We start from the raw sequence: 27,349 nt of genomic DNA, 5'->3' as shown, positions 1-27,349 counted from the left end.
ACAATGTAGAGGTTAGTAATAATGTTAGTCTTAGAATTAAAATTTAAAAGATTAGAACAATTGTAACTTAAGTAAAATGTGGATCTGTTAGGGAGAGCTCGCAGAGAGTCGCCATGCTCCGGCGCCATCTTGGATCTTCTACCATTGGCAGCAGTGCCCTCGACTGCCTAGGTCTTAAGCTAAACTTCTCTGCTTCTCTACCTCGCTTTTTTCTTTTAAGACACTGCCTAAAGCCTACCTCTTTGAGCTTTTGGTCATCAGTCCCGGATGTCTCCTTACATGACTTGGCATCATATTTTGTTTGATAATACTTCTGTGAAGTACCTTGAGGTTTTTTATTACATCAAAGGTATTACAAATTATTGTCGTTGTCTCAGCATTCCAAAGGTTTTTCACTTCTAGGTGGTGTGATGAGCATAACATTACATGGCTTCAAGACCGGAGGGCCACCTGGAAGAAATAGCAGTAACCTGTTTGTGAATTTTCATGGCAGGGAAATATTTATTTTCAAAAGTAATGTAAGAAACGTAGGATGCACAGCAAACTGCAGAACCTTGAAAATTAATTTATAAATCAGATGCTTAATAAATAAAATGGATCTCCCTCATTCCTTCCTTCCCATTCTGTCCTCTCTCATTCTTCTCTCTTCCTTTTCTTTCCTCCCATTCCTCTGTCGTTCTTCTCCCATCCTTCTACACTCTATTCCTCTCCTCTAAAAATCCTTGCTCCTCATCTTCTGCCTCTCCTCACCTTTTTCCCTGTCTCTTCCACCCTCTAGTTCCTCCGATATCCTTGCTCCCTTCCCTCCCATCCTTCTTCCTTTTTCCTTCCCTTTTCTTCTCCCCTCTTTTCTCCTATCCTCCCTTCCTCTTCTCTCCTCTGCTCTGTTTTTCTCATCATCTGCACCCTTCCCTCCTCTCCTTTGCTCCTTGGCCCCTCTTCCCAACTTGTCTTTTATTTTGCTTTGTGCCAGGGATCATAAAAATAAAATGGTTACTAATAAATCCAATAACGTATTCAGGAGAAACTTATATACCCAGAGTGGTTCAAATGTGGAGGCAAATATCAGGGATGTATTAAAGGGGAGCACATGAGGAAAGAAAACTTACAAAGATATGCTGATAGGGTTGGATGAAGTAGGGTGGAAGAAGGTTTCTGTGGAACATAGACATTGGTTTCGATCAGTCTGGCTGACTGGCTTGTTTCTGTGATGTACTAATCTGTGTACTTCTATATAAAGTTCAGTAGAAGTGGGTAGACATTTTCTGTCTGACGTGCAGTTAAATGTTGCTGTCCATCTTCAGCCTGACCCCATTTCCCAAGCAGTGAAAAACATGATGAGCCTACTGGAGCATGAAGCATTCAAACTTATGAAGTATGGCATGGGAGAGAGCTCACCAGGTTATGAATCACTCCTGAAATCCTGAAAATAACTGTAACATTATATTCTGCAGTCTCCTTCCTTCCCTATGTACGGTATGCATTGTTTGTACAGCATGCAAAAACAATACTTTTCACTGTATACTAATACATGTGACAATAATAAATAAATCAAATCAAATTCAGAGGTGTGCAAGGATATTAAAAAATTCAATTCTGCATATTTCCTTGGCTTATTCAGGATCGGATAAGTAGACAATGAAAGAATGCTAAAGGGTAATGGTTATTTTTTCCCTCCTTTTTCCACTTGCAGCGCTACACTCAGAGATAGAAAATTTCGAGGGCACAAAGATATTCATCCTGTTGTCAACAATAATGACATGGACACTCACCAAACCCTCTGATCCTGTAAGGAAAAGTCAAAATGTTTTGACATTTGCTATTTAACCATTAAGAAAATCAAGCTGAATTTGATGCTTTTAAGCATGTTGTGAAGCTGTGTTTATTGCTGTTGAGTATAGATAACATTTCAGGCAGAGCTGATCTTCAGAATTCAAAACCCAATGATCAAGGGTGTGTTAATCTGTACCTGTCAAATATTTTGTGGATGTGCTGATTTTTAAAGAATTCTTTCATGTGACATGGGCATCACCGGCCAGACCAGCATTTGTTGCCCATCCCTAATTGCCTGAAACTGAGTGGCCCACAGAGCCAATTCAGGGGGGCAGTTGAGAGTCACCCACAGTGCTGTTTGGCCTGAGGTCACATGTAGGTCACATTTCCCTCCCTGAAGGTCAGGAGAGTACATTTTACAACATAAAAAAGATGACCATCGGCCATCTTTTCTTTGCCAGTCATCATGCATTAATCCATTCTAGACTCATTTTCCAGCACTTGGTCCGTAGCCCAGAATGCTGTGGCATTTCACGTGATCATCTAAATTCATCTTAAATGTTGTGAAGATTCCCACCCCTACCACCCTTTCAAGCAGTGAGTTTCAGATTCCCACCACCCTCTGGGTGAAAATGATTTTTACTCAAATCCCTTGATAGTGAACCAGATCAGATAGTTTTTTTGTAACAATCAATTATAGTTTCATAGTGACCAGAGAAACGATTTTGAATTTAACTTCTAGCAGCTGCTTTGGTGGGATTTGAACCTATGTAGGCAGGCAATTAGCCTTGGTCTGTGGATTACTAGTCTGGTGACATTGCGACTATTCCCCTGAGATTGACTGAATAAACTGTGCACAATTTTGGGTTTACAGTTTAAAATGCAAGTTTTTCAATAAATGTAGTGATGCAACATTTATTATTCCTGCACAAGAATTAGCTTAAAATTCAAATTGGAGTTTCAGATGGGCGCCACCTACTTCAACACCAATAGGTTACTGTGTTTGGTGAGCATGCATGCAGTCAAATCCCCGTCTAACTAAATTGCTTTTATATAAAGAGTAAGTGAACTGAGACAGTTTGAGAACCTTTGCCAAGCTAAGTGATATCACTCAGCTTGGCAATCGGAATGTTGCATTTACATTTTTAGTGCCCCTGAAGTAGGGACAGGAAAATACCACCAGTATTTGAGCTACTAATTGCTGTCTATGTCTGGAAAGTGCACTTGTCTTGACACCCTAGATCTAGTTTTCCTGATCTGCATATAGTTTAGACCTGAATGACGAGAGGAAGGGTTCAGACATTTCCAACTAAGTTTGCATCTTATTTTCTGTTTAGTTAGCTCCAGGCCTGATTTGTGTGGGTGCAGGAAACACAAAACATGCATTGGCGAAATTTTGTGGCTGGAGACCATAAAAAGGGGCATGGCAAAATGGGGTGATAACATTTTGGAAATGCTTCGGTAAAGTCGGGAAAACACCTCGACAAATTCGAAGCCTTTGCCACAGCTCTCAAGGGTGAGGGGAATAGGAAATACCAGGCAAGCCTGAAGAGAATGGTAACCCGAGGTCACAACAGCAGTCTGCATTGATGGGTTGATGACTTCTGAAGTAGAGATAGTGCTACATTAGATGGTTGAATGGAGGGTGGCCGTCTTTGTTACTCCAGGGAACCATCCCATAAGGAGGCAAAGACAACTTTGAAGCTTCAGCTGACATCAACTGTGTTGCTTGATTGCTGCAGATTTCTGAGCAGCAGATGATATGTTCTGCATCAATGTTTCCTTTAAAGTTTATCATTTTATGTAGTCAGTTTTTACAATGTGCAAGTACCATTATATGTTCTTGCACTGCCCTGCATTTAGCATGGAATAAGTTCTGCACAGTACCTTCCAAGCAGCTGCACATGCATACACCTCAGCAGGAATGTTGATCTATACTTGTTCATTTTTTGAGTGGAGCCTATGAAAATGGTTTCCTGCAGCTTTTAGAGGATAGATGCAACAGTCTTGCAGCTTTGGTTGGTGACATCTTGGCGAATACAACCAAGAAGACAATGCTGTATGTCTAACTCTGGATGCTTTCTTTAATGCACTACCGCTGAAAGCAGGTTACATGGTGATTGGGGTTCTTCCAAGAAAGCATCTAATATCATAGAGCATAGAACAATACAGCACAATACAAGCCCTTCGGCCCAAGATGTTGTGCTGACCATTTATCCTAATCTAAGATCAACCTAACCTGCAATCCTTCAATTTACTGCTGTCCATGTGCCTGTCCAAGAGTTGCTTAAATGTCCCTAATGACTCTGACTCCACTACCTCCGCTGGCAGTGCATTCTACGCACCCATCACTCTCTGTGTAAAGAACCGACCTCTGACATCTCCCCTCTCCCTTCCTCCAATCACCTTAAAATTATGTCCTCTTGTGACAGCCATTTCCACTTTGGGAAAAGTCTATTCACTCTATCCATGCCTCTCATCACCTTGTACACTTCTATCAAGTCACCTCTCTTCCTTCTTCGCTCCAGTGAGAAAAGCCCTAACTCCCTCAACCTTTCTTCATAAGACATGCCCTCCAGTCCAGGCGGCATCCTGGTAAATCTCCTCTGCACCCTCTCCAAAACATCCACATCCTTCTGATAATGAGGTGACCAGAACGGACACAATATTCCAAGTGTGGTCGAATAAAGGGTTTTATAAAGCTGCAGCAAAACCTCGTGGCTCTGAAACTCAATCCCTCTGTTAATGAAAGCCAACACACCATACGCCTTTTTTTATTATTTATAAATTTAGTGTACCCAATTAATTTTTTCCAATTAAGGGGAAATTTAGCATGGTCAATCCACCTAGCCTGCACATCTTTGGGTTGTGGGGCGAAACCCACACAAACACAGGGAGAATGTGCAAACTCCACACGGACAGTGACCCAGAGCCGGGATCGAACTGAGAACCTCAGCGCCGTGAGGCTGCAGGGCTAACCCACTGCGCCACCATGCTGCCACCATACACCTTCTTAACAACTCTATCAACCTGGGTGGCAACTTTGGAATGTATGTACGTGGACCCCAAGATCCCTCTGTTCCTCCACACTTCCAGGAATCCTGCCTTTAACCCTGTATTCAGCATTCAAATTCGACCTTCCAAAATGAATCACTTCACATTTATCTAGGTTGAACTCCAGCTGCCACTTCTCAGCCCAGCTCTGCATCCCGTCACTGTCCTGTTGTAACCTGCAACAGCCCTCGCCACTATCTCCAACTCCACCAACCTTCGTGTCATCAGCAAACTTATTAACCCACCCTTCCTCATCCAAGTCATTTATAAAAACCACAAAGAGCAGAGGTCCCAAAACAGATCCTTGTGGAACACCACTGGTAACCGACCTCCAGGCGGAATACTTTCTATCTACTACCACTCGCTGTCTTCTTTTGGCCAGCCAAATATGTATACAGACAGCCATATTTCCCTGTATCCCATGCCCCCTGACTTTCTGAATGAGTCTACCATGGGGAACCTTATCAAATGCCTTACTGAAATCCATATACCTCACATCAACTGCCTGACCTTCATCAATTTGTTTCGTCACATCCTCAAAGAATTCAATGAAGCTTTTGAGGCATGACCTGCCTTTCACAAAACCATGCTGACTATCCTTAATCAAACTATGTTTTTCGAAATAATCATAAATCCTATCTCTCAGAATCCTTTCCAGTATTTTGCTCACCACAGATGTAAGACTGACTGGTCTGTCATTCCCAGGGATTTCTCTATTCCCTTTCTTGAACAGGGGAACAGCATTCGCCTCCCTCCAATCATCTGGTACTACTCCAGTGGAGAGTGAGGAGGACACAAAGATCATCGCCAACGGCACAGCAATCTCCTCCCTCGCTTCCCGTAGTAACCTTGGGTATATCCCATCTGGCCCAGGGGACTTATCTATCCTGATGCTTTTCAAAATTTCCAGCACATCCTCCTTCTTAATATCAACCTGCTCCAGTCTATTAACTTGATTCACGCTGTTCTCATGAGCAACAAGGCCCCTCTCTCTAGTGAATACTGAAACAAAATATTCATTTAGGGCCTCCCCTATCTCCTCAGACTCTAGGCACAAATTCCCTCCACTATCCCTGATCGACCCTACTCTCACTCTGGTCATCCTCTTATTTCTAACGTAAGTGTAGAACGCCTTGGGATTTTCCCTAATCCTTCCCACCAGGGCTTTTTCATCCCCCTTCTAGCTCTCCTAAGTCCATTTTTGAATTCCTTCCTGGCTACCTTGTAACCCTCTAGAGCCATGCAAGATCCTTGCTTCCTCAACCTTACGTAAGCCTCCTTCTTCCTCTTGGCTAGAAGCTCATGGTTACTCAGGTATTCCTGTGTGTCTGTATTGTAACGATACCATTAAATCTGTTTTCCTGGTCTATTGGGAAACCATCACTTCTCTACTTTTCCGACTTCTTCATTAGAGGTAGCATCCCAGAGCCTAAATGCTTTCCCCTCCGTCCACGCGATTTCCTCGTGGGCACCGAAGGCGCGGCCATCACCCGACCCAAGGGTGTCCCAGGCCTGTGCCGCGCGGCTGCCCGCCCAACCCGGGGGGCCGTCTTGCTATTTCTGCGGTCAGAACCAGCACCCCAGGCAGTGTTGCCCAGCTCAGAACGCAACCTGCAGTGACTGCGGCAAGAAAGGACATTTTGCCAAAGTCTGCTTGGCCCGACCCAAAGTTCCAAAATCGCAGGCCCGACTCACAGATTCACAGGCCCGCAGACCCCGCAGCGTGGCTGCGTATCTGCCGGTACCGCCCCCTTCTGACGCGTCATCTGCCTCGTGCTATCCGTGGGGGCCGCCATCTTTAACTCTACCCGACAAGTGCGACTCATGGGGGCCGCCATCTTGGCCACCATCTTCAACGCTGCCCAACACGTGCAACTGACGGGTGCCGCCATCTTGGCCGCCATCTTGGGACCACCCCGCTACCATCGACCAAGCTGCTACCCGCAGCTTGGTGCTGTCACTCACGACCAGTCACGGCCCAAGCACCTCAAGAACTCCATGATGACCGCCCGGGTCAATGGGCTCGAAACGCTTGTCTGTTTGACTTTGGGAGCAGGGAGAGCTTCATCCGTCCGGACACGATAAGGTGTTGTTCCCTCCACATTTCCCCTGCATCCCAAACAATCTCCCTTGTTTCCGGATCACATTCAGTGCAGATCCGGGGGTACTGTGTCGTGAACCTCGCGATACAGGGCGCCAATTTTAAACTCTATGTCCTCCCCCATCTCTGCGCTCCTCTCTTGTTAGGACTGGATTTCCAGTGCAACCTCAGAAGCCTGACTCTGAAGTTCGGCGGACCCCTACCCCCTCTCACCGTATGTAGCCTCACCACCCTTAAGGTCGCCCCTCCCTCACTCTTCGCGAACCTCACCTCCCGACTGTAAACCCGTCGCCACCAGGAGCAGGCGGTACAGTGCCCAGGACAAGACTTTTATCAAGTCGGAGGTCCAGCAGCTCTTGAGGGAGGGGATCATCGAGATTGTAAGAACCGGATGATTGTAGACTACCGCCAGACCATAAATCGGTACATGCAACTTGATGCGTACCCCCTTCCCCGCGTAGCGGACATAGTTAATCAGATTGCAAACTACCGGGTTTTCTCCACGGTAGATCTGAAGTCCGCATACCACCAGCTTCCAATCCGCCTGGAAGACCACCACTACACTGCCTTTGAGGCAGACGGCCGCCTCTTCCACTTCCTCAGAGTCCCCTTCGGAGTCACTAATGGGGTCTCGGTCTTCCAAAGAACGATGGACTGAATGGTTGACCAGTACGGGCTGCAGGCCACGTTCCCGTACTTGGATAACGTCACCATTTGCGGGCATGAACTGTAGGACCATGACGCTAACCTTAAGTTCCTCCAAGCCGCCCAAGCCCTCAATCTCACCTCCAACAAGGAGAAATGCGTTTTCCGCACAACCCGACTAGCCATCCTCGGCTATGTCGTGGAAAACGGAGTCCTAGGGCCTGGCCCTGACCGCATGCGCCCCCTCCTGCAACTCCCCCTTCCCCACTGTCCCAAGGCCCTGAAAAGATGCCTGGGGCTCTTTTCATATTATGCCCAGTGGGTCCCTAACAACACGGATAAAGCCCGCCCACTTATCAAAGCCACCATCTTTTCCCTGATGACTGAGGCCCGCCTGGCCTTCAGCCGCATCAAGGCAGACATTACCAAGGCCGCAGTGCACGTGGTGTACGAGTCCATCACCTCCCAGGTGGAGAGCGATGCGTCAAATGTCACCCTGGCCACTACCCTTAACCAGGCAGGCAGGCCCGTGGCCTTTTCCTGTACCCTCAACGCCTCCGAGATTCGACACTCCTCTGTCAAAAAGGAAGCTCAAGCCATTGTGGAAGCTGTGCGGCATTGGAGGCACTATCTGGCTGGTAGGAGATTCACCCTCGTCACCGACCAACGGTCGGTAGCCTTTATATTCAACAACACACAGCGGGGCAAGATCAAGAATGATAAAATCTTGAGGTGGAGAATCAAACTCTCCACCTATAATTATGATATCGTGTATCATCCTGGGAAGCTTAATGAGCCCCCAGATGCCTGTCCCACGGCACATGCGCCAGCGCTCGAGACGACAGACTTCGGGCCATCCACAATGACCTCTGTCACCTGGGGTCTCCCGGCTTCTCCACGTCATCAAGGCCCGCAACCTGCCCTACTCCACCGAGGAGGTCGGGGTGATGACCAGGGACTGCCAAGTCTGCGTGGAGTGCAGGCCGCACTTCTATTGGCCAGACAAGGCCCACCTGGTGAAGGCATCCCACCCCTTTGAGCGCCTCAGCGTCGATTCCAAAGGCCCCCTCCCCTCCACTGACCGCAACGTGTATTTTCTCAACGTCGTTGACGAGTACTCCCGTTTTCCCTTTGCCATCCCATGCCCCGACCACTGTCATTAAGGCCCTGCACAGCATCTTCACCCTGTTTGGTTTCCCCACCTACGTCCACAGTGACCGGGGCACCTCATTTATGAGTGATGAGCTGCATCAGTACCTGCTCGGTAAGGTACCTGTCCTGCCTTGAGCAGGACAACGGCTACAACCCCCGGGGAAACGGACAGGTGGAGAGGGAGAACGCAATGGTATGGAAGGCTGTCCTTCTGGCCCTATGGTCTAGAAGTTGCCCGGTTTCCCGCTGGCAGGAGGTCCTCCCCGACGCGCTACACTCTATTCAGTCACTCTTCTGCACAGCCACGAACGAGACCCCTCACGACCGTCTACTTGTCTTCCCCAGAAAATCCACCTCCTGGGTCTCGCTTCCATCCTGGCTGATAACACCGGGGCCTGTCCTCCTCCGGAAGCACTTGAGGAGCCATAAGTCCAACCCCCTGGTCGAGAGGGTCCAGCTCCTACATGCCAAACCTCAGTATGCGTACATGGCGCACTGCGACGGCCGACAAGATACAGTCTCCCTCCGGGATCTGGCACCCACCGGTTCCCCTGCGACCATCACCTACGCCTCCCCCCCCCCCGAACACCGCCCCTGTCCCTACACAGCCTACAACCCCCTCCCCCTATCGCCGACCCACCGTGATGAAGCTCCAGATGACACACTCCCGGTGTCAACGAGCCCAACACCTGTGCCCGCAGCGACGAATTCAACACCCGTGCCCACAGCGAAGCCGGAGCTGAGGTGATCACAGAGAACGATCAAGGCGCCGTACAGACTCGATCTGTGAGCCCACTTCACCCCCGCTGGACTTCAATTTTTTAACAGGGGGTGAATGTGGTGAACATATTGCTACTACAATTCACCACTATTGTATTGTATTATGTTGATGCCCTTGTGGGCTCCGCCTGTGGCTCCACCCCCTCGGGGGTGATATCTGCAGCCTGTGCCTGTAGGCGGCACTCAGTACAGAGCAGTCGCAGGCAGGCACAGATCTAGCTGATTAAAACCACTGTTCACTTCTACTAATCGTCTCTTGTGAATTGATGGTTGCATCAGAGAAGTTGGGAGGGAGATAGGTTGGGACTCTAGTGTGAGGCTATGCAGCGGGAGAAGTCAACCTCCTCCTGGGCGAGGATGAGCTTGATTGAGTTCAAGTTGGTGCACATGACTCGGGAGAGGATGAGTGGGTTCTTCCAGGGGGTGACTTTTGGGGTGTGAGAAATGCAGGCTAGGACTGGCGAATCATGCTCACATATTTTGTGGTTTGGAGAGGCTAGTGATCTTTTGGGAGGTGGTATTTGGGATGTTATCTAGGATAGTGAGGGCTGAAGTCAGGCTGAACCCTATGGTGGTGATCTTTGGGGTTTTGGAGGAGCCGGAGCTGCTGGAGGGGAAGGGGCCAATGTTGTGGCCTTCGCCTCTCTGATTGCCCAGCGAAGGTCGGATACGTCACCGGGAGTGGCGGCGTGGCTGCGGGATTTGTACGACTTTCTCCGAGTGGAGAAGATCAAGTTTTCTCTGAGTGGGTCAGAAGAGGCTTTTGAGTTGCGGAGGAAGCCATTCAAGACTTTATTTGGCAGTGGGGGGGGGGGGGGGGGGGGGGGGGGGGGGGGAGGGATTAAAAGAGGAAAAACTGGACAAACTTAACTATACTTTGATGGACTGTGTATTTTGTCGATATTGTGTATGGAATAAATATCTTTTAAAAAAAGGACAGTTGAGAGCGACTTCACTCACTGACAGTTGTTATGGGCCAGGGTGTAGAGAACCCAAAGTGTATCATGTAGTTCACCTGACCCACAACTTTTAATAGACTGGGGTATGGGGAGCACACGGCCCACTCACAGGTGTGGTATCGCAGAAATGGAAAAGTATTTTTAAATGTTTATATCTATGAACTCAAGTTAACCTTTTTAAAACATACAGTGACCATCTTAGCAACCATCAATTCAATATACAACCCCCAAGAATTGCAACACTAAGTAATCCTTAATAAATTCTAAAACAACATCCAGAAGACAAAATGAACCCTTTGTACAGAAAGGCTTAACTCACTACTGAGAACCAGTTACCACGTTTGAAATCAGCAAATGGACCTTCATAAGCTGCAGAGATTCACACACATCCCCTGCTGGTGATTGCAGCTTCTCCAAAACTAAAATTAAACCAAACCCACCCTGCAAGCAAAAAAGCTAAAGCGAAAGTAAAAAGCTGACAGCACAGCCCAGCTCACCCACTCTCTGACATCACTGCAGTAATAAACACCCATTTCTTAAAAGCTACTCTCAATACAGATACTTTATATACACATTTAACACAATTTATGAACACCCATTTCTTAAAGGTTACTCTCACGTGACACAGTGCTGCTAAGTGGAAGATTAGCCCTTGGGTAAGGTAATGGGATAGCTGCGCATCTTAGGAGCCTTGATGACATGGGTTTGCACCGTCCCAGAGAGAAGTTAGGTGAAAGAAAATACCTGAATTGCTGCTTTGCAGTCTCCACTGCTACATATATTCTACATTAAATCATGAGATAAAACATTTTAAAAATTTGCTTCTAATATTTTGACGTGTTTTATTCACATAAAAATAAAGTTAGCTGCCAATTTATTTTCACAGGAGGATTCAGAGGCTGCCTTAACAGAAGATGACTATCGCAGAAGAAAGGCTCACCCAAATTTTAAGGATCACCTCAGTCTTGAGAAACTGGTTATCAAACTTGGAAAAACCGTATGTAACGACAGAAGAGTTTGAATTTTAGAGAAGTGATTTTCCTAAGTATTGCTGTTGTTACGACACCCTGGGCTAGCGCACGGTCAATTCCAGCCCACAGACCCCGGAGTCCCAACACAAATGAATTAAGCAATAATTTGTATATAATTTGTAGAATCTTTGGCCCTTTGACTGCTGAATAAGTTATAGGGCAAGATTTACCTGCTGTTCATGCCGGTGGGAAATTCAAGTCCCACGCTGGCGCATGGGTTTCCATTGAGAACGGCGGGACCGGTCGATCCTGCTGGCAGGCTCCCTTGGCCGCCGAAAAACACACGTCGGCTTGTTGGTAAATCCCGCCCATAGCCACCAGGTTTGTAATTGAACATAATAACGGTTTATTTATAACAGAAACAAAGTTGAAATATGCAGTAATTATAACGGAAGAATCGCCAGTTAATCTACTACTCCCTCCTTTCACCGTCCCACCCACTACTGAAACACACACACAATATAGACACTCACAGAGGGGGTGAGAAAGGGTGAAACTAATAAGAATGATAAATATGAAATGAAAGATGGGTGTCCTTGCTTCCGATGTTGACGTCGTTGCAGCCGGCTGTCCTCTCAAGACGCTTAGGGATCGAGGTCACCGGTGTAGAGTTAGAGATGGTCTTCTGGAAGGTGCATTCAGCCAGTTCTCCCACACACAAGGATTTCCTCTGGAGAGGCGCTTTAACTTTGATCAACTTGGGCCTTCATTCAAAAGAGCAGCCTCAGGCCTGTTTAATTCTTACTTGTTTCCAACTCCAGAGGAATGACCAATAGCCTTACTGAGATAAGAACAGAGTTCCCGACACAGGTTTTTAAAAGGGTTTTTCACATCTGAATCCTGCTTGAAGCTGGTGGCTTGACTATGCTTTCCTTACACTTCCATCTGGCTGTTTGCTCTCTGTCATAAACTCTGATTACCAAACACAACTGATCTAAACTGAAGTCATTAACCCTTTCAAATACAGAACCACAAAATTAAACTTACTAAAGCTAAGCCTTATTTGAATGCCCACAATACAAATATAGGTGATTTAAAAAGACCTCTGTTCCCTGACACAGCATTGGGGCATTAGTGATAAATAAGATACATACATTTAAAGGAAAGCTCTGTCAGGTATATTTTATCTGAGTATTTTGGTTGTTCAAGGGCAGCATGATGGCTTAGCATTGCTTGCCTCACAGTGCCGGGACCCGGATCAATCTCGGCACCTGGTCACTGTCTGTGTGGAGTTTGCACTTCTCCCATGTCTGCATGGTTTCACACCCATAACCCAAAGATGTGCAGGGTAGGTGGATGGCCACGTTAAATTGCCCCCTTAATTGGGAATTTTTTGTAAAACAAATTTTTAAAAAGTAGTTTTGGATGTTGATTTCCTAATTTTTGGACGAATTTCAAGACTATAAATATTCTATTTCATTATATGTACAAGCCATGTGTGACTCAAGCAAGTTCCTTTTCTTTTTTTTAAAATAATTTTTATTGGAATTTTTTAAACAGAAAAATATGACAACAAACATGAAATGCAACAAAATAACCCCATAATAACTGTAACATCCCCCCCAAACCCGTATCGACGCATGTATCACATCCTCCCCCCACCCCCCCAACCTCAATGAACAACAAAAAAAAAAACGTGTAAAAATAAATTAAATTTAAATAAAACAAACATAGTCAGTCGGTGTGGGGTCGCTTCTGGGGTGGTGGGGGTATTCTCCCCCCCCCCCCCCCCCCCCCCCCCCCCCCCCCCCGGGTGGCGGCTGCTCTGCTGTCCCAGTACCGCTAATCGTGAGCCAGAAAGTCGAGGAAAGGTGGCCACCACGCCTAAAGAACCCATTGTACTGACCCTCTCAGGGCGAATTTGACCCTCTCTAGCTTGATGAAACCCGTCATGTCGTTGATCCAGGTCTCCACGCTTGGGGGCCTCGCATCCTTCCATTGTAGCAAGATCCTTCGCCGGGCTACTAGGGACGCAAAGGGCAAGTTCCTTTCCTTATCCTTTACCTAATTCCAAATTTTTAATCAGTTTTGTGAAATGTTATTTTCAGAGGATGAAGGGGGGAAAATTGCATTAATTGATGCTTAAGAAAGTATTGTGTTGCATTTCATGCATGGTTTCACTATTCAGGTGATGTCATTGAAAGGATCTTTTCTGTTGATTCCATTTTTCCCTATTCTTTATTTTTTGCTGTTATCATTTTGATCCATGACTGCTTAATGGACATATATCTAAAGTCGAGCAGGGGAAATGAGGAATTCAGATGTTACAAAAGAGAACACCCTTCTAGCTTTGGACAGCAAAACTCAGACTTTGAGGCACCCGAGAGATGGGGTGGGACTCGGTTCGATTGTTTGACTGGTGGCCAGTGAATAGGCCAAAAGGCAGTATTTTGCTCGGTAACCCGTGGTGATTGCATCCTGCCTGAAAGGGATGATTTCCAGAGACCTAGGAAAAACAGAATTTGAATCCTGGATGCTAAAAGGGAAGGACCTGCTCTCTCACTCATGTTTTCTTCAGAAAAGCTGCTGTATTATTGAGAATACAGAGACCTGAATGAACCTTCAGTGAAAACCTTGAACTGAAAGCAAAGTTTGAAGAGAAGTTGCTAGAAACAACCATCTGAACACAGACTTATTTTTTTACTTTCATCCTTATTATTTTCATGCCTCTCTTCCCCTCTGTGATTGTTTGTCATGTGTTTGTCTGTCTGTCTGTTTGGCTGTGTGTGTGTGTAGAGGTTGACAGCAAGTTAAAGTTGAGATTAGGAATTTGATAATAGTTAACCAGTTGTATATGCTGCATATTTCATTACAGTTCTTGTTATTAATAAAAAAAGTAATTGTGTTTAAATTTACAGACCTGGTGACTAATTATTGGGCAGCCAAGGGCAAAAGACTGTGGATTTTTCTTTTTTTTAAATTTAGAGTATCCAATTAATTTTTTCAAATTTAGGGGTGATTTTAGCATGGCCAATCCACCTACCCTGCATACATTTAGGTTGTGGAGGCGAAACCCACACAAACACAGGGAGAATGTACAAACTCCACACGGATTGTGACCCAGAGCCAGGATTGAACCTGTGATCTTGGCGCCCTGAGGCAGCAGTGCTAACTACTGCGCCGCCTTGCTGCACTGTGTATTCCGCACCCTCGCCCAAGGTGTCGGAACACCATATAATAGATTTATTTTACTCAACATTTATCAACTTGCTCCCTGAGCACATAATTGGCAGTGTGGGTCAATAACCTGTTATAGAATCCAAGTAACTTTCCTTTACAGCATTAAAACCTGGGTTTGATTCCCAGCTTGGGTCACTGTCTGTGCGTAGTCTGCACATTCCCCCTGTGTCTGCGTGGGTTTCCTCCGGGCGCTCCGGTTGCCTCCCACAATTCCCGAAAGACGTGCTTGTGAGGTGAATTGGACATTCTGAATTCTCCCTCAGTGTACCCGAACATGTCTCTGAGTGTTGCGACTAGGGGATTTTTACAGTAACTTCATTGCAGTGTTAATGTAAGCCTACTTGTGACACTAATAAAAATTATTATTATTAAAAATATGGCAGTTTTGGACAGCACGGTGGTGCAGTGGTTAGCACTACTGCCTCACGACGCCAAGGACCCAGGTTCGATCCCGGCCCAGGGTCACTGTCCGTGTGGCGTTTGTACATTCTTCTGATGTCTGCATGGGTCTCACCCATAACCCAAAGATGTGCAGGTTGGGTGAATTGGCCATGCTCAATTGCCCCTTAATTGGGAAAAAAAAATGTCTGTTTAGATCATGGCCAAATTGATCCACAATGCCAATTTTCTCTCCCTAAAAAGTAATTGAGACTAGGGTCAATTGAAATCTTAAAAGCTGAGATTATTGGATTTTTATTTAGTAAGTTAATAATAGTTACAGAGCCAAGGCAATAAAATGGAGTTAAGGTGGAGTTCAGCTATAAACCATAAATGCCTTAATAAAATGTTTGTTAAAAAAACAGGTGGAGTTCAGCTATGATCTAATCAAATAGCACAAGGGGCTGTTGGCCGCCTCCTCGTCCAACATGTTTAATGTCGCCAGTAAGAATATCAAGTGGAGAAATTGATCTTTTTTAGGTGGATCATGTTGATATAATATGATTAATATAAATGTGGTCAAACAAATATTCCCCTTTCAGGGGAATGGTAAAAGGGTTGATTGTAGGGCAAGGTCTGTGCATGGGAGTTCATGCGTGTTAATGGCAATATGGGAACAGTGGATGGATGAGGATGGAAGAATGCATGCTGACAGGTGAAGGCAGCACCTGGCTACTGATGATAAGGTGAGGACAGAGAACGACAGCCGATTACATGAAATGGAGCTTGATGTCAAAAATCGCTCAGTATGACTTGTTGTTACACCATGGCCAGAACTTTCTGGCTGTTCCCTCCGGCTGGCCCTTCTGGTCCTGCCGACAGCAGCGGGGGTGCATACAATAAGATACCCCGTTGACAGCAGCCGGACGATAAGGGGGAGCCGCCTCCGCCGCCACGAAAACGCCGCAGGGGTGTGGGTATTTCTAAGTTGATCTTAATGCAGATTATAACAATTTAAAAGTTTATTTACTTTGTTTATCAGCCAGGAGAAATTAGTAAAGTTAAATGGCCATTGTTTGGAAATGTCTATTTTATTTACATGCTGCATGATTTAGTTCTATTAATGCTGAATTGACCAATCAGTTTATTTGTGAAGAAAATATTTTGCATTTCTTTTATTTTAGAAGAAACGCAAGTTTGCCACATATGTTGTTGCTTCTGGGCTTGTGTATGGAATGGAAGAAGGAATATTTCACTACTTGTTTAAGGTAAAGAATATAAGATTTTATCATATTGTGATAGTCACCACTGTTGTATTATATACTGCATCCAAGGGTATTACGGTAAGGCCCCTGTACTACAGGTACGGGGGTAGATCCCTGCCTGCTGGCTCTTCCCAGTCGGCCGAGTATAAATGTGTCAGCTCTCCGAGCTGCAGCCATTTCGGCAGCAGCTGCGGGAGTCTCCACATCTCTGTGTAATAAAGCCTCGATTACTCTCTACTCTCGTCTCGTCGGAATTGATACTGCACCGCATGCTTGTGACAATAAAAGATTATTATTTTTCACTTTCTTGTGATGGTCGTAATGATGCAGAAACAATAACTTGACCCCATAGCATCTGTTATTTTGTATACTGTATTATGTGGAAGGAATTCCAGGATTTGACCCAGCACCAGTGAAGGAATGGCGATATAGTTCCAAGTCAGGATGATGCGTGTCTTGAAGGGGAACCTGCAGGTGGTGGTGTTCCCATCCATCCTTGTCCTTCTTGGTGGTAGAGGTTGCAGGTTTGGAAGATGCTGTCGAAGGAGCCGTAGTGAGTTGCTTCAGTGATACACAATATGCATTGATAGTGGAAGGAGAGAATGTTTATTGTGGTGCATGGGGGTACTAATCAAATGGCTTTTTGTCAAAGAAGATTATGTCATACACCTTTGTTCTACGAGATGTGTCTAAAATGAATGTTGCCTTGCTCTGCTAGTGTTAGTATGTGCGATTGTTTTGTTTAATGCAGTAGTATAATTCTCATGGGGTTTGTATACTTTAAACATTACGCCGATAGAGCCAATCCTGACATCATATAAATGCTTCTTTCTGTATTCAGGAGGCCTGGCTTGGGCTGAATCCAGCAATATCGTGCTTTGGAGAGGGTAAAAATGTTGTTCCGACCATTCATGTCAAAGACTTAGCTTCGTAAGTATAGAACAAATCAAATCAAGAGTACAAGCAATGTAATGCTCTTTTCTTAATTTAACGTAAAAAGTACATTTTAGACAACTATCCCAAGAACAGAATTCTGTTGTATACAGCAATTCTGGTTTAGCAAAGTGGGCTAAACAGCTAGCTTGTAATGCAGAAAAAGTCCAGCAGCGCGAGTTCAATTCCCGTACTGGCCTCCCCGAACAGGCGCCGGAATGTGGCGACTAGGGACTTTTCACAGTAACTTCATTGATGCCTACTTGTGAAAATAAGCGATTATTATTATTCTGTCATTACCATCAGAATGGGACAGTCTTGCTGCCAGACCTGCTGAGTTTATCCAGCATTTCCTGTTTTTATTTCCGATTTCCAGCATCTGCAGTATTTTGTTTTGTTATTGTAGTCCTGTAAGCCTGTTGGCTCTTCACCTCTCTTTTAAGTTAATTGGATCTGAGGGACTGGCTGTGACTTGCCCTATGATGTCCGCAACCTGGGGTGAAAGCTATACTTTATATGGCCAATTTGTTAAAACTTGTAATTTTCTTCAGTATTTTGAAGGTGGGATTAAACAATGGAGAGAAGTTCCTCGTGTGGCTGTAATTAAGCTTAAGTCCAGTTTATTGCATGGCTTGCTTGTGCTTTCCCTTATTATTCCATCATGTAAGCACGGTGGCGCAGTGGTTAGCACTGCTGCCTCACAGTGCCATGGTCCCAGGTTCGATCCCGGCTCTGGGTCACTGTCCGTATAGAGCTTGCACATTATCCCCATTTTGCGAGGATTTTGCCCCCACAAGTCAAAGATGTGCAGGGTAGGTGGATTGGCCACGCTAATTTGCCCCTTATTTGGAAAAATGTAATTGGGTACTCCAAATTTATTTCTACAAAATGATTCCATCATGTGGGTTGGGACGGTAGCTCAGTGGTTCGCACTGTTGCTTCACAGAGCCAGGGACCTGGGTTCGATTCCCGTCTTGGGTCACTGTCTGTGTGGAGTCTGCACGTTCTCCCCATGTCTGTGTTGGTTTCCTCCGGGTGCTCCGGTTTCCTCCCGCAAGTCCCAAAAGACATGCTTGTTAAGTCAATTGGACATTTTGAATTCTCCCTCAGTGTACCCGAACAGGCGCTGGAGTGTGGCGACTAGGAGATTTTCACAGTAACTTCATTGCGGTGTTAATGTAAGCCTACTTGTGACACTAATAAAGAGTAAACCCAAACGTTGCTGAAATGGAAGGAGGAGCAGCTCCCTCTTCTTTTATGCAGGATGTATTAACCTCTTGTTGGGCCACAGTATCATGAGCACTGGTTGACTTCTTGCATTTGACTTAGTGTTGTGGAAAAAGAAAGACTTGCATTTATGTAGCATCTTTCATGAACAGAATTGGTCATCTCAAACGCTTTGCAACCATTAAAATACTTTCGAATGGTGTAACGTGGCAGCCAATTTATATGCACCAAGTTCCCACCACAGCAGTGGGATGATAATAAACTGGGGCGGGATTCCCCCCTACCCGGCGGGGTGGGGGGTCCCGGCGAGATGGAGTGGCATGAACCACTCTGGCGTCGAATCCTCCGCACCTTTAGGGGCCAAGCCCTCACCTTTAGGAGCTAGGCCCGGGCCGGAGTGGTTTGTGCCACGCCAATCGGCGCCGAAGGGACTCCGCTGGCCGGCAGAAGTCCGCGCATGCGCGGGAGCGTCAGCGGCTGCTGGCGTCATCCCCGTGCATGCGCGGGGGGGTCACCTCCACTTCGGCCATCGCGGAGGTTGATGGCTGATGCGGAGGGGACAGAGTGCCTCCACGGCACAGGCCCGCCTGTGGGTCGGTGGGCCCCGATTGCGGGCCAGGCCACCGTGGGGGCACCCCCCGGGGCCAGATCGCCCCACGCCCCTCCCCAGGACCCTGGAGCCCGCCCTCGCTGCCTGCTCCCGCCGGTAAGGGAGGTGGTTTAATTCATGCCGGTGAGACCAGCATTACAGCAGCGGGACTTCAGCCCATCGCGGGCCGGAGAATCGCCGGGGGGGGGCCCCGCCGACCGGCACGGCACGATTCCCGCCCCCCCTGATGACCCAGCGGGGGGTCGGAGAATCCCGCCCCTGATTTGTGATGTTGAATGCAAGATTAATATTGTCCAGGACAATGGGGATAACTCCCCTAATTTTCTTTGAAATAGTGCATTGGGATTTTTGTGTTCACCTGGGAGGCAAGAAGGGGCCTCAATTTAATGTCTCATGAAAGATGCCAACTCAAGCTGTGCAGCACTCCTTCAGTACTGGGGGATCTGACTTGATTTTAGTGCTCAAGTGCTGGAGTGGGACTTGAACTCGCAACCTTCTGACGGAGAACTAACTGAGCCATAGTCAGCACACAGTCAATTATTCAGTGTGACCCTGACAGTGAATCTGGGCATGACACTGAACCACAGCAACTTGAAATCTATTCCAGATTTTGTCCTTATTAACGTCTAAAAACAATGGGAATTAAATTAGACTTTATCTGTACCATAAAATGGGCAGTATCCTATTGACCGCCTACTCACTCGGTATCCAGTTCCCTTTACTTTAACATAACAGAATTTCAAACAGGGCCCCTAACGAGAAGATTCAAGATGAATTTCTCTTATTCCTACAACAGAACTCATTGGACAATGATCAGAAAAGGTACCCTGGTCAATTTTGCCCGTGCTAACTTAAATGTGATGTCAACTATGGCTCCCCTGCCATTTCCCAGAACTAGCAGAGATCATGACAAGTGATTGAATCTCATTTGAATAACTCAGGTACTTAATAAAATTGCCGAGCCTAATGGAGCCTCTATTACTTTAATTTGTTCAAACGACTTCATTATGTTTGGGGGAAAAAATATGGCTGTAAAAATATTAATTGACATTTTAAAAAATAACAACAAATACTTTGCCCAAGCAATGTTCTATCTTGTGGGGTCTCATTGTCTTCTTTTGTTGCATTTACACCGATGTTTATGCCTTTACTGAGGCATATACAGTTGCTTTCAGAACTAAAGAACAAAGTGTGCAGGAAGTTAAACGGAAATGTACTTAAAAAAAAAATCAGCTTTAAAAATAACCACAGCTGTTGCTAAGGTGATAGCCAGCTCAGCTCTGAGTTAGAGGGTTGAGGTTCAAGTGTCATTCCAGGACCTGAGCGCAAAATCAAAGCTGACACACCAGTGCAGTATTCAGGGAATGAAAGAGGTGCCATTTTTCAGGTGAGATTTTAAACTGAGGTCCCATGTGCTCTCTCAGGTGGATGTAAAACAGCCCATACTATTTCAAAAGGAGAAGGGGACTTATCCCCAGTGTTCCGGTCAATATTTATCCCTTAATCGATATTACAAACTAAACAGATTATCGGGTCACTTAGCAGAGAATATTCTGTCCCTGACAAGCTACCAGAATATTTATGTGACTGGTCTAGTTAAGTTTCTAGTCAATAGTAAGCTCCCCCAGAATGTTTATGTTAGGGAATTTAACATCAGCAATGTGATTTAATATCAAGGGGAGGTAATTACATTTTTGTTTTGTTGAAAATGGTCAGCCTGGCACTCAGAAACCCTGATTGTTGCATGTGGGAACAGAACGGTTCATTAGCTGAGGACTTGCAAATGTAACTGAAAATTATCAGCAAACATCCCTTCATGTGACCTTATGATGGAGGGATAGTAATTGATGAAGCAACTAAAGACAATTGAGCCTTGGACATTTCCATCAAGAACTTCTGAAACTCATGATAGCCGGGACTGAGATGATTGGCCTCCACAACCACCTTCCTTTGGTTTTAACAGCGACAGGAGAGATGGGGATAAATAAAGAGATTTATAATGAACAGAGGTTCTACGAGCGATGATTCCTCAACCCTTTGGGGAGCTGTTCTCAATGGGAATGCAGGTCAGGAATGAGGGGCACAGTATTGCAACTATACTGTATCTCATTCTTCCAATCCTTTCAAGTGTGTCTCCTCCCATTGAGATCAGAGATCACCCTTTAGTGGCCACAGAGGAGTCCAAACGAGATGTGTAAAGAAACCTGGTTTATTGTAAATTAAACTTCAGGTCCTAGCTTATTGTAAATTAAACTTCATGTCCCATCCTCGGCTCTCATCAGGGCCAGCTTTTATGTAAGAGTCCATTTACTCTGCTGGTGGGCCTCCGCCCCTCAGTGGGGAAGGTCGTATTCATGGGGAGGTTAATTGGTCCATCCTCATAGGTCTCGTGAAGGTTCTAACATCCCCTCCCCGCACACACAAAGGCTGAAGCCTCGTAGAAGGAAAATCGCATTCTAGTTTCCTCAGCCAGATTCAGCTAGTTTCCTCAAGCGCTTTAAGAACTCGATAACAGATTCCCCTGGAGACCCTCTCAGCCATGTTAAACTGGTAATGTTGCACAATGACAGACGGCTTGGGGTCATAATGGTTTGCCACTATTACAACCAATTCTTCAAAGGTTTTGGAGTCCGGGGCTGCAGGTATGCAAGACTTTTATCACGCTGAAGGTGGGGTTCCACAGGCAGTCAAGAGTATTACTGTCTGTCATTCAGCACCATTTATTTTAAAACATTTTTCCATTTAAGGGCAATTTAGCATGACCAATCCACCTACCCTGCACATCATTTTGGGTTGTGACGGTGAGACCCACACCGACACGGGGAGAATGTGCAAATCCATACAGACAGTGACCCGGGGCCAGGATTGAACCTGGGTGCTCAGCACCATGAGGCAGCAGTGCTAACCACTATGCCACCGTGCTGTCCGTGCCACTTACAGCGTTAGTCCTGAAAACGTATTGCATGAACTCTTGTATATTGCGTCCAATCCTCCACGCTAGAGTTGAATACATCGGGGCGGCAGGGTGGTACATTGGTTAACATTGCTGCCTCTCGGCGCCGAGGTCCCAGGTTCAATCCTGGCCCTGGGTCACTGTCCGTGTGGAGTTTGCACATTCTCCCCGTGTCTGTGTGGGTTTCGCCCCCACAACCCAAAGATGTGCAGGTTGGGTGGAATGGCCATGCTAAATTTTCCCTTAATTGGAAAAAAAAGAATTGGGTAATCTAAATTTATTTTAAAAAAGAATTGAATACATCAAGTTTCCCAGAGAGTGGTATTTTGAAATCAGTGCAAACCTTATTTTGGCAGTGCAGTAGGAGATGGCCATTCCTTTAGCAGCGCTGACTGTAGCTCCACTTTTACCCTTGTCACCAATTTAGGTTTATTTTAAGTGAAACTATATACACGGTGCATTTGAGGTCCCGAGCCGGGACTATACATGCTTGGCTTTCATCTGGGCCATTTTTATGTAAGAATCCAGTTACTCCGCTTATGGGCCCCTGTCCCTCAGTGGGGAAACTTGTATTCAACAAGGATCGTTGGGGGGGGGGCTAATTGGTCCACCCCTGTAGGTCTCTGGCAGGTGATAACACAACCTTTAATTTAGACTTGCTGAAATATCACTATCATTTGGGTTGATTATTTTTGTCTTTTTTTAAAGTATTTGTATTCAACAAAATTTTCAACATTTTCACAATATAGAAACAACCTCCAACAACCACGAACAAACAAAAAAATACCAAAACCCCCCAACCCTTCCCCCTCAGCAGTCAACGGTAATCAACTCCTGAAAGTGTCTGATGCACAAACCCCAACAATTGTAGAACCCCCCCCCCCCCCCCCCCCCCCCCAGCTCAACTTCACCTTTTCCAGGGTGAAAAACTCCAGCATGCCCCTCCGCTAGGCTGAGGCACAGGGTGGAGAAGCTGACCTCCACCCCAACAAGACCCGCCTGCGAGTGATCAGCGAGGCAAAGCCTGAGACATCTGGCCCCCCCACCCGCCTGCAGCTCGGGCCAGTCCAACACCCCGAATATGGGGCTGGATTTTCCGTAGCCCAATGGCGAAATCAGGATCAGCAATCGGGCAGAGAATGGATTCCGATGCCAGTCCGCCATGCTCTGCCCCTCCAAACCGACGTCACCGGGACACACGCCATTGCAACGGCTTCAGTGTGTCATTGGCCGGCCCACCTGCGATGCTCCTTTACCGACGGGCCACGTGTGGTCCCAGCGGTCAGGAACCCGGCGTGCCGGCTACGGACAGTACAGTGTCCAGCGCCGCCACACTCATCTGGGATCTGGCCCGCTGACGGGAGGGAGGGGGGGGGGGCTACAGCTAAGCTGGGGGGTGGCTAGGGGTTAGGATGTGGGTTCGCGGTTAGCAGGTTAGGGATCAAGCATGGCCGTCACCATGTTTTCCAGCCCGACTGGTGCAGGTTGTCAGCCCTGCGCATGCACGGCCCTGGACCCGGCGATTCTCTGGCCATTTTTGGAGCGGTCCGCGGGCGTGTCACGTGGCGCCATGCCATCCCTTCATTGGTACCAGAATCAGTGAACGGTTGAAATGAAATTACATAAAAATCACTTATTCTCACAAGTAGACTTCAAATGAAGTTACTGTGAAAAGCCCCTTGTCACCACATCGCGCCAATTCTCAGTTTGTGAAACTCCCACGGCACTTAGCCTCAGGAATGGAGAATCTAGCCCATGGTTTCTAGGGGACCGGGCTCCATATCCACATGTCAGACTCCCGGGTTTGTGCTAAACACTGTCCTCCAAAACATTTCCAGCTTATACCTGAACCATTCCCCCTTGCCAACCCATACTTCTCTCCCAGCTCTTTTAAACTTGCAAATCGCGCCCCAGGAACAAATCCTTCATTTCCTTAGTCTCCCTCTCGTCCCATCTCCATAACCTTGCATCCATCCACCCAACTGGAACCCATGATTCCCCATCGGCATCCTGACCCGGCCCCCAGCTTAAAGTGCTGTCTAAACTGTCTCCAAATCTTCAATGTGGCCACCACATTGGACTCACCAAATACTTTCCCGGGGCCATCGGCAGCAGCGCCGTTGCCATTGCCTGCAAACCCCACCCTCTACTGTTGCAGACACCTCTCCCAGTATTGATCCCCTTCCTCCACCTTTCACACCTCCCAGGCCCATCCAAACCTGTACAACCAGGTTCCAACAACCGTGGCCCGCACCCCACCACATTCCCGTTCACTAGCCAACCTCCACTTGCTAGTACGGAGGCCCCTACCCAAGCCCCCGCTCCTCCCATTCCCCTCCCCAGTAACCCGATCCCTAAAATACAGTGCAAAACTGCGCATCAGAAAAAAGAGATAAGCCCAATACACGTAAACAACTATAAACAAAGAGAAACTACACCCACCCATTCCATAAACAGAAAAATCAAACAACCCCTCCATCAAAACAAATGAGAATCAGAGAAAAAGAGAGATAAAGACAAAGCACAGTCCCCATCCCCTCAATCCAAATCCCAGTCCCATCTCTCATTTCAGTCCAATCCTTCAGGCTTCACAAACCCCTCCGCTGCCTCCACCATTTTGAAATAGAAATCCCTCGAGTTGTGTGTCACTCTCATCTTAGCAGGGTGGACCACTCCAATCTTCATGCCGTTGCTGTACAGTGCTGTCTTCACACGTCCAAAGGGCGCTCACCTTCTCGGCAACTCCGACTACAAGTTTTGGTATTTTCGTATACCAACGCCTTCCCACTTCACCTCTCGCCTCTGTTTCGCCCAACTCAGGACCTGCTCCTTAACATGGAACTTGTGGAAGCAGATTATGACTGCCCTTGGTGGCTCATTTGGCTTCGGCCTGAGAGGCTGATGTGTCATGTCCAACTCGTATTGGGAGGGTTCTTCCCCCCTGCCCCACAGCTCTGTCAGCATCTTTGCAAAGTACTCAGTCGACCTCGGGCCCTCCACTCCCTCCGGCAGGCCCATGACCCATAGATTTTGCCACCTTGATCTGTTCTCCAGGTCTTCACCTTAGCTCCACCATTGTTGGCCTCCGCCTCACCCATCAAGGTGAACTGGTCACTGTGCTGTGACAGAGCCTCCTCCACCCCTTTCTACTTCACTCCTTGCTCCCGCATCCCGACTGACGTCTTCAACAATGCCGCCTTTACCGGGACGATTGCCTCCTCCACCCTTCATCATGGCCATCATCCCCTTCCATATGCTTGGCCATTCCCCCGCCATTGCCTCAGTCCACTGTGACGGGAACCTACCCACCCAGCGATGCAACCTCCGTCATCTTTCTTCCTGCCGGACTCACCAACTCACTCGACGGCAGACATTTGCTCGCCCCCTTCTTTCCAGTATCCATCTTCTGGGTCTTTGACACCTCCCACCTTCTTCATACCTTCCTGCACCAGCTCATTCAAAAACTACCCCACAAACTGGGCAGGAAAGCCCAAAAACCGGAGCCTTGAGCAGGAGCCACCTGACGTGCGACCTCCACCTACATGCCGCCACCGGAAGGATGATTATTTTTATTTAGTAAATTATCTCAATTTTCCAGGTAGATTGGAAGGCCACCGTGTGGCTATTCTAGTGTACACATGGGCCAGTGAATGTTTGATGATGTTGAAAAGGAATGACCTTTTTTGGCCTTTTCTTGCAGAGTGTTACAGAATGTAATGGAACGCAAGCCAACATCATACTATATTCTTGCACTGGATGACTCAAAGCACAAGCTGAAAGAGATTGTCAAGGTAAACATTTAGAGATCTTTTCCTGAAAGAAAAACGTGCATTTATAAATTTCCCCAGGCTACTTCAAAGTGCTTTCCATCCAATATTTTGGACGTTTAGGGCAGGATAGGCTGTTCCAGCTGGCAGCACTTTCCAGTTCTGCCGACAGCGATCTCCCGCCATGTGATCCTGGTGACGGCACTGCGAACAATGGGAAACCCCATTGTCAGTCGCAGGATCATGCCACCAGCCAATGGGCTGCCTATGCAAAACATGCCGCGGAGAGGGAAGTGGAAAATCCCACCCTTGGTCACTGTTATAACTGTTAAAATCCAGTAGATAAGTTTCATGTATCCTATGGGGTATGTCAATCATGATAGCATATAAATACTTCTAATGTCAGATTGTTGCTTGCATTAACTTAATTTCAACCAGCAGAACATAATAAATGGGAGCAGGACTGGCCAGTTGGACCCTTGAGCCTGATCTGCTATTTAATAAGATCATGGTTGGCGAGGACGGTGTTGAGGGTGGTAGGATCCAGGGTCAAGCCAGGCTGGGGACTTGCGATTTTTGGGGTTGCGGTGGAGCCGGAGTGCAGGAGGCGAGAGAGGCCGGTGTTTTGGCCTTTGTGTCCCTAGTAGCCCGGCGGAGGATCTTGCTACAGTGGAAGGATGCGGGACCCCCAAGCGTGGAGACCTGGATCAATGACATGGCGGGATTTATTAAGCCGGAGAAGGTCAAATTCGCCCTGAGAGGATCGGTACAAGGGTTCTTTAGGCGGTGGCAAACTTTCCTCGACTTTCTGGCTCAGTAATAGGGTACTGGGTCAGCAGCAGCAGCAACGCGGGGTGAGGGGGGGAAAAGGGGGGGGGGGGGGGTGGCGTTGACTATGTTTATTTAATTTAAATTTATTTTTGTTCTATTGTTGTTTTTGGGGGGGTGGGGGGGAGGTGTGATACATGCGTTGCTACGATCTTGGGGGTGTTATACTTATTATGTTGTTTTATTGTTGCTTGTTATTGTTTGTTGTTATATTATCTGTAAAAAATTTCAATAAAAATTATTTTAAAAAAAAAATAAGATCATGGTTGATCTGATTGTGGTCTTAACTCCACCTTCTTGCCTGACACTATAACCTTTGACTCCCTTGTCGCTCAGACATTTACAAGGAGTCAACCTAGTGACCTTCTCTGAATTGCTTCCAATGCAAGTATATAGTCCTCCGTAAATAGCAAAATCGAAATTGTACATGGTACTCTAGGTGTGGTCTTAGCATTTCCCCTAGGACCATTGAATTCTACAGTTGTAACAAGACTTCCGTTTATACTCAATTCCCACCATGCAATAAAGTTCAACTTTCCATTTGCCATCCTAATTGCTTGCTGTACCTGCAAAATGTGTGACCAACCCTCCCTGCACCTCCATTTCCACAAAACTGGTTGAATAAGTCAGCCTTGAACTCATTCATTTATGGATCGGGAACTGGGTTCCTCACAATCCATGGAGGCCACTCCCCAGCCCTGAGCCCCTTGAGC

General features: G+C 46.7%; 1 protein-coding gene across 2 annotated transcripts in view; it reads left to right on the top strand.

The window, feature by feature from the left end:
- ak7b (adenylate kinase 7b) overlaps positions 1–27,349 on the top strand; it is a 118,992-nt gene that overhangs the window by 43,863 nt on the left and 47,780 nt on the right. For both annotated transcript variants that reach the window (XM_038773913.1, XM_038773908.1), the window contains exons 4-8: positions 1,694–1,788; positions 11,351–11,461; positions 16,238–16,321; positions 17,160–17,248; positions 25,742–25,832. In XM_038773913.1, the coding sequence (XP_038629841.1) occupies positions 1,694–1,788; positions 11,351–11,461; positions 16,238–16,321; positions 17,160–17,248; positions 25,742–25,832 (470 nt within the window). The remainder of the gene's footprint in view (positions 1–1,693; positions 1,789–11,350; positions 11,462–16,237; positions 16,322–17,159; positions 17,249–25,741; positions 25,833–27,349) is intronic.

The sequence above is a fragment of the Scyliorhinus canicula genome, chromosome 2 (assembly GCF_902713615.1).
Source record: "Scyliorhinus canicula chromosome 2, sScyCan1.1, whole genome shotgun sequence".
Lineage (NCBI taxonomy): Eukaryota > Metazoa > Chordata > Chondrichthyes > Carcharhiniformes > Scyliorhinidae > Scyliorhinus > Scyliorhinus canicula.
Note: the sequence above shows the minus strand (reverse complement) of the source record. Positions and strands in the feature narration are given on the sequence as shown.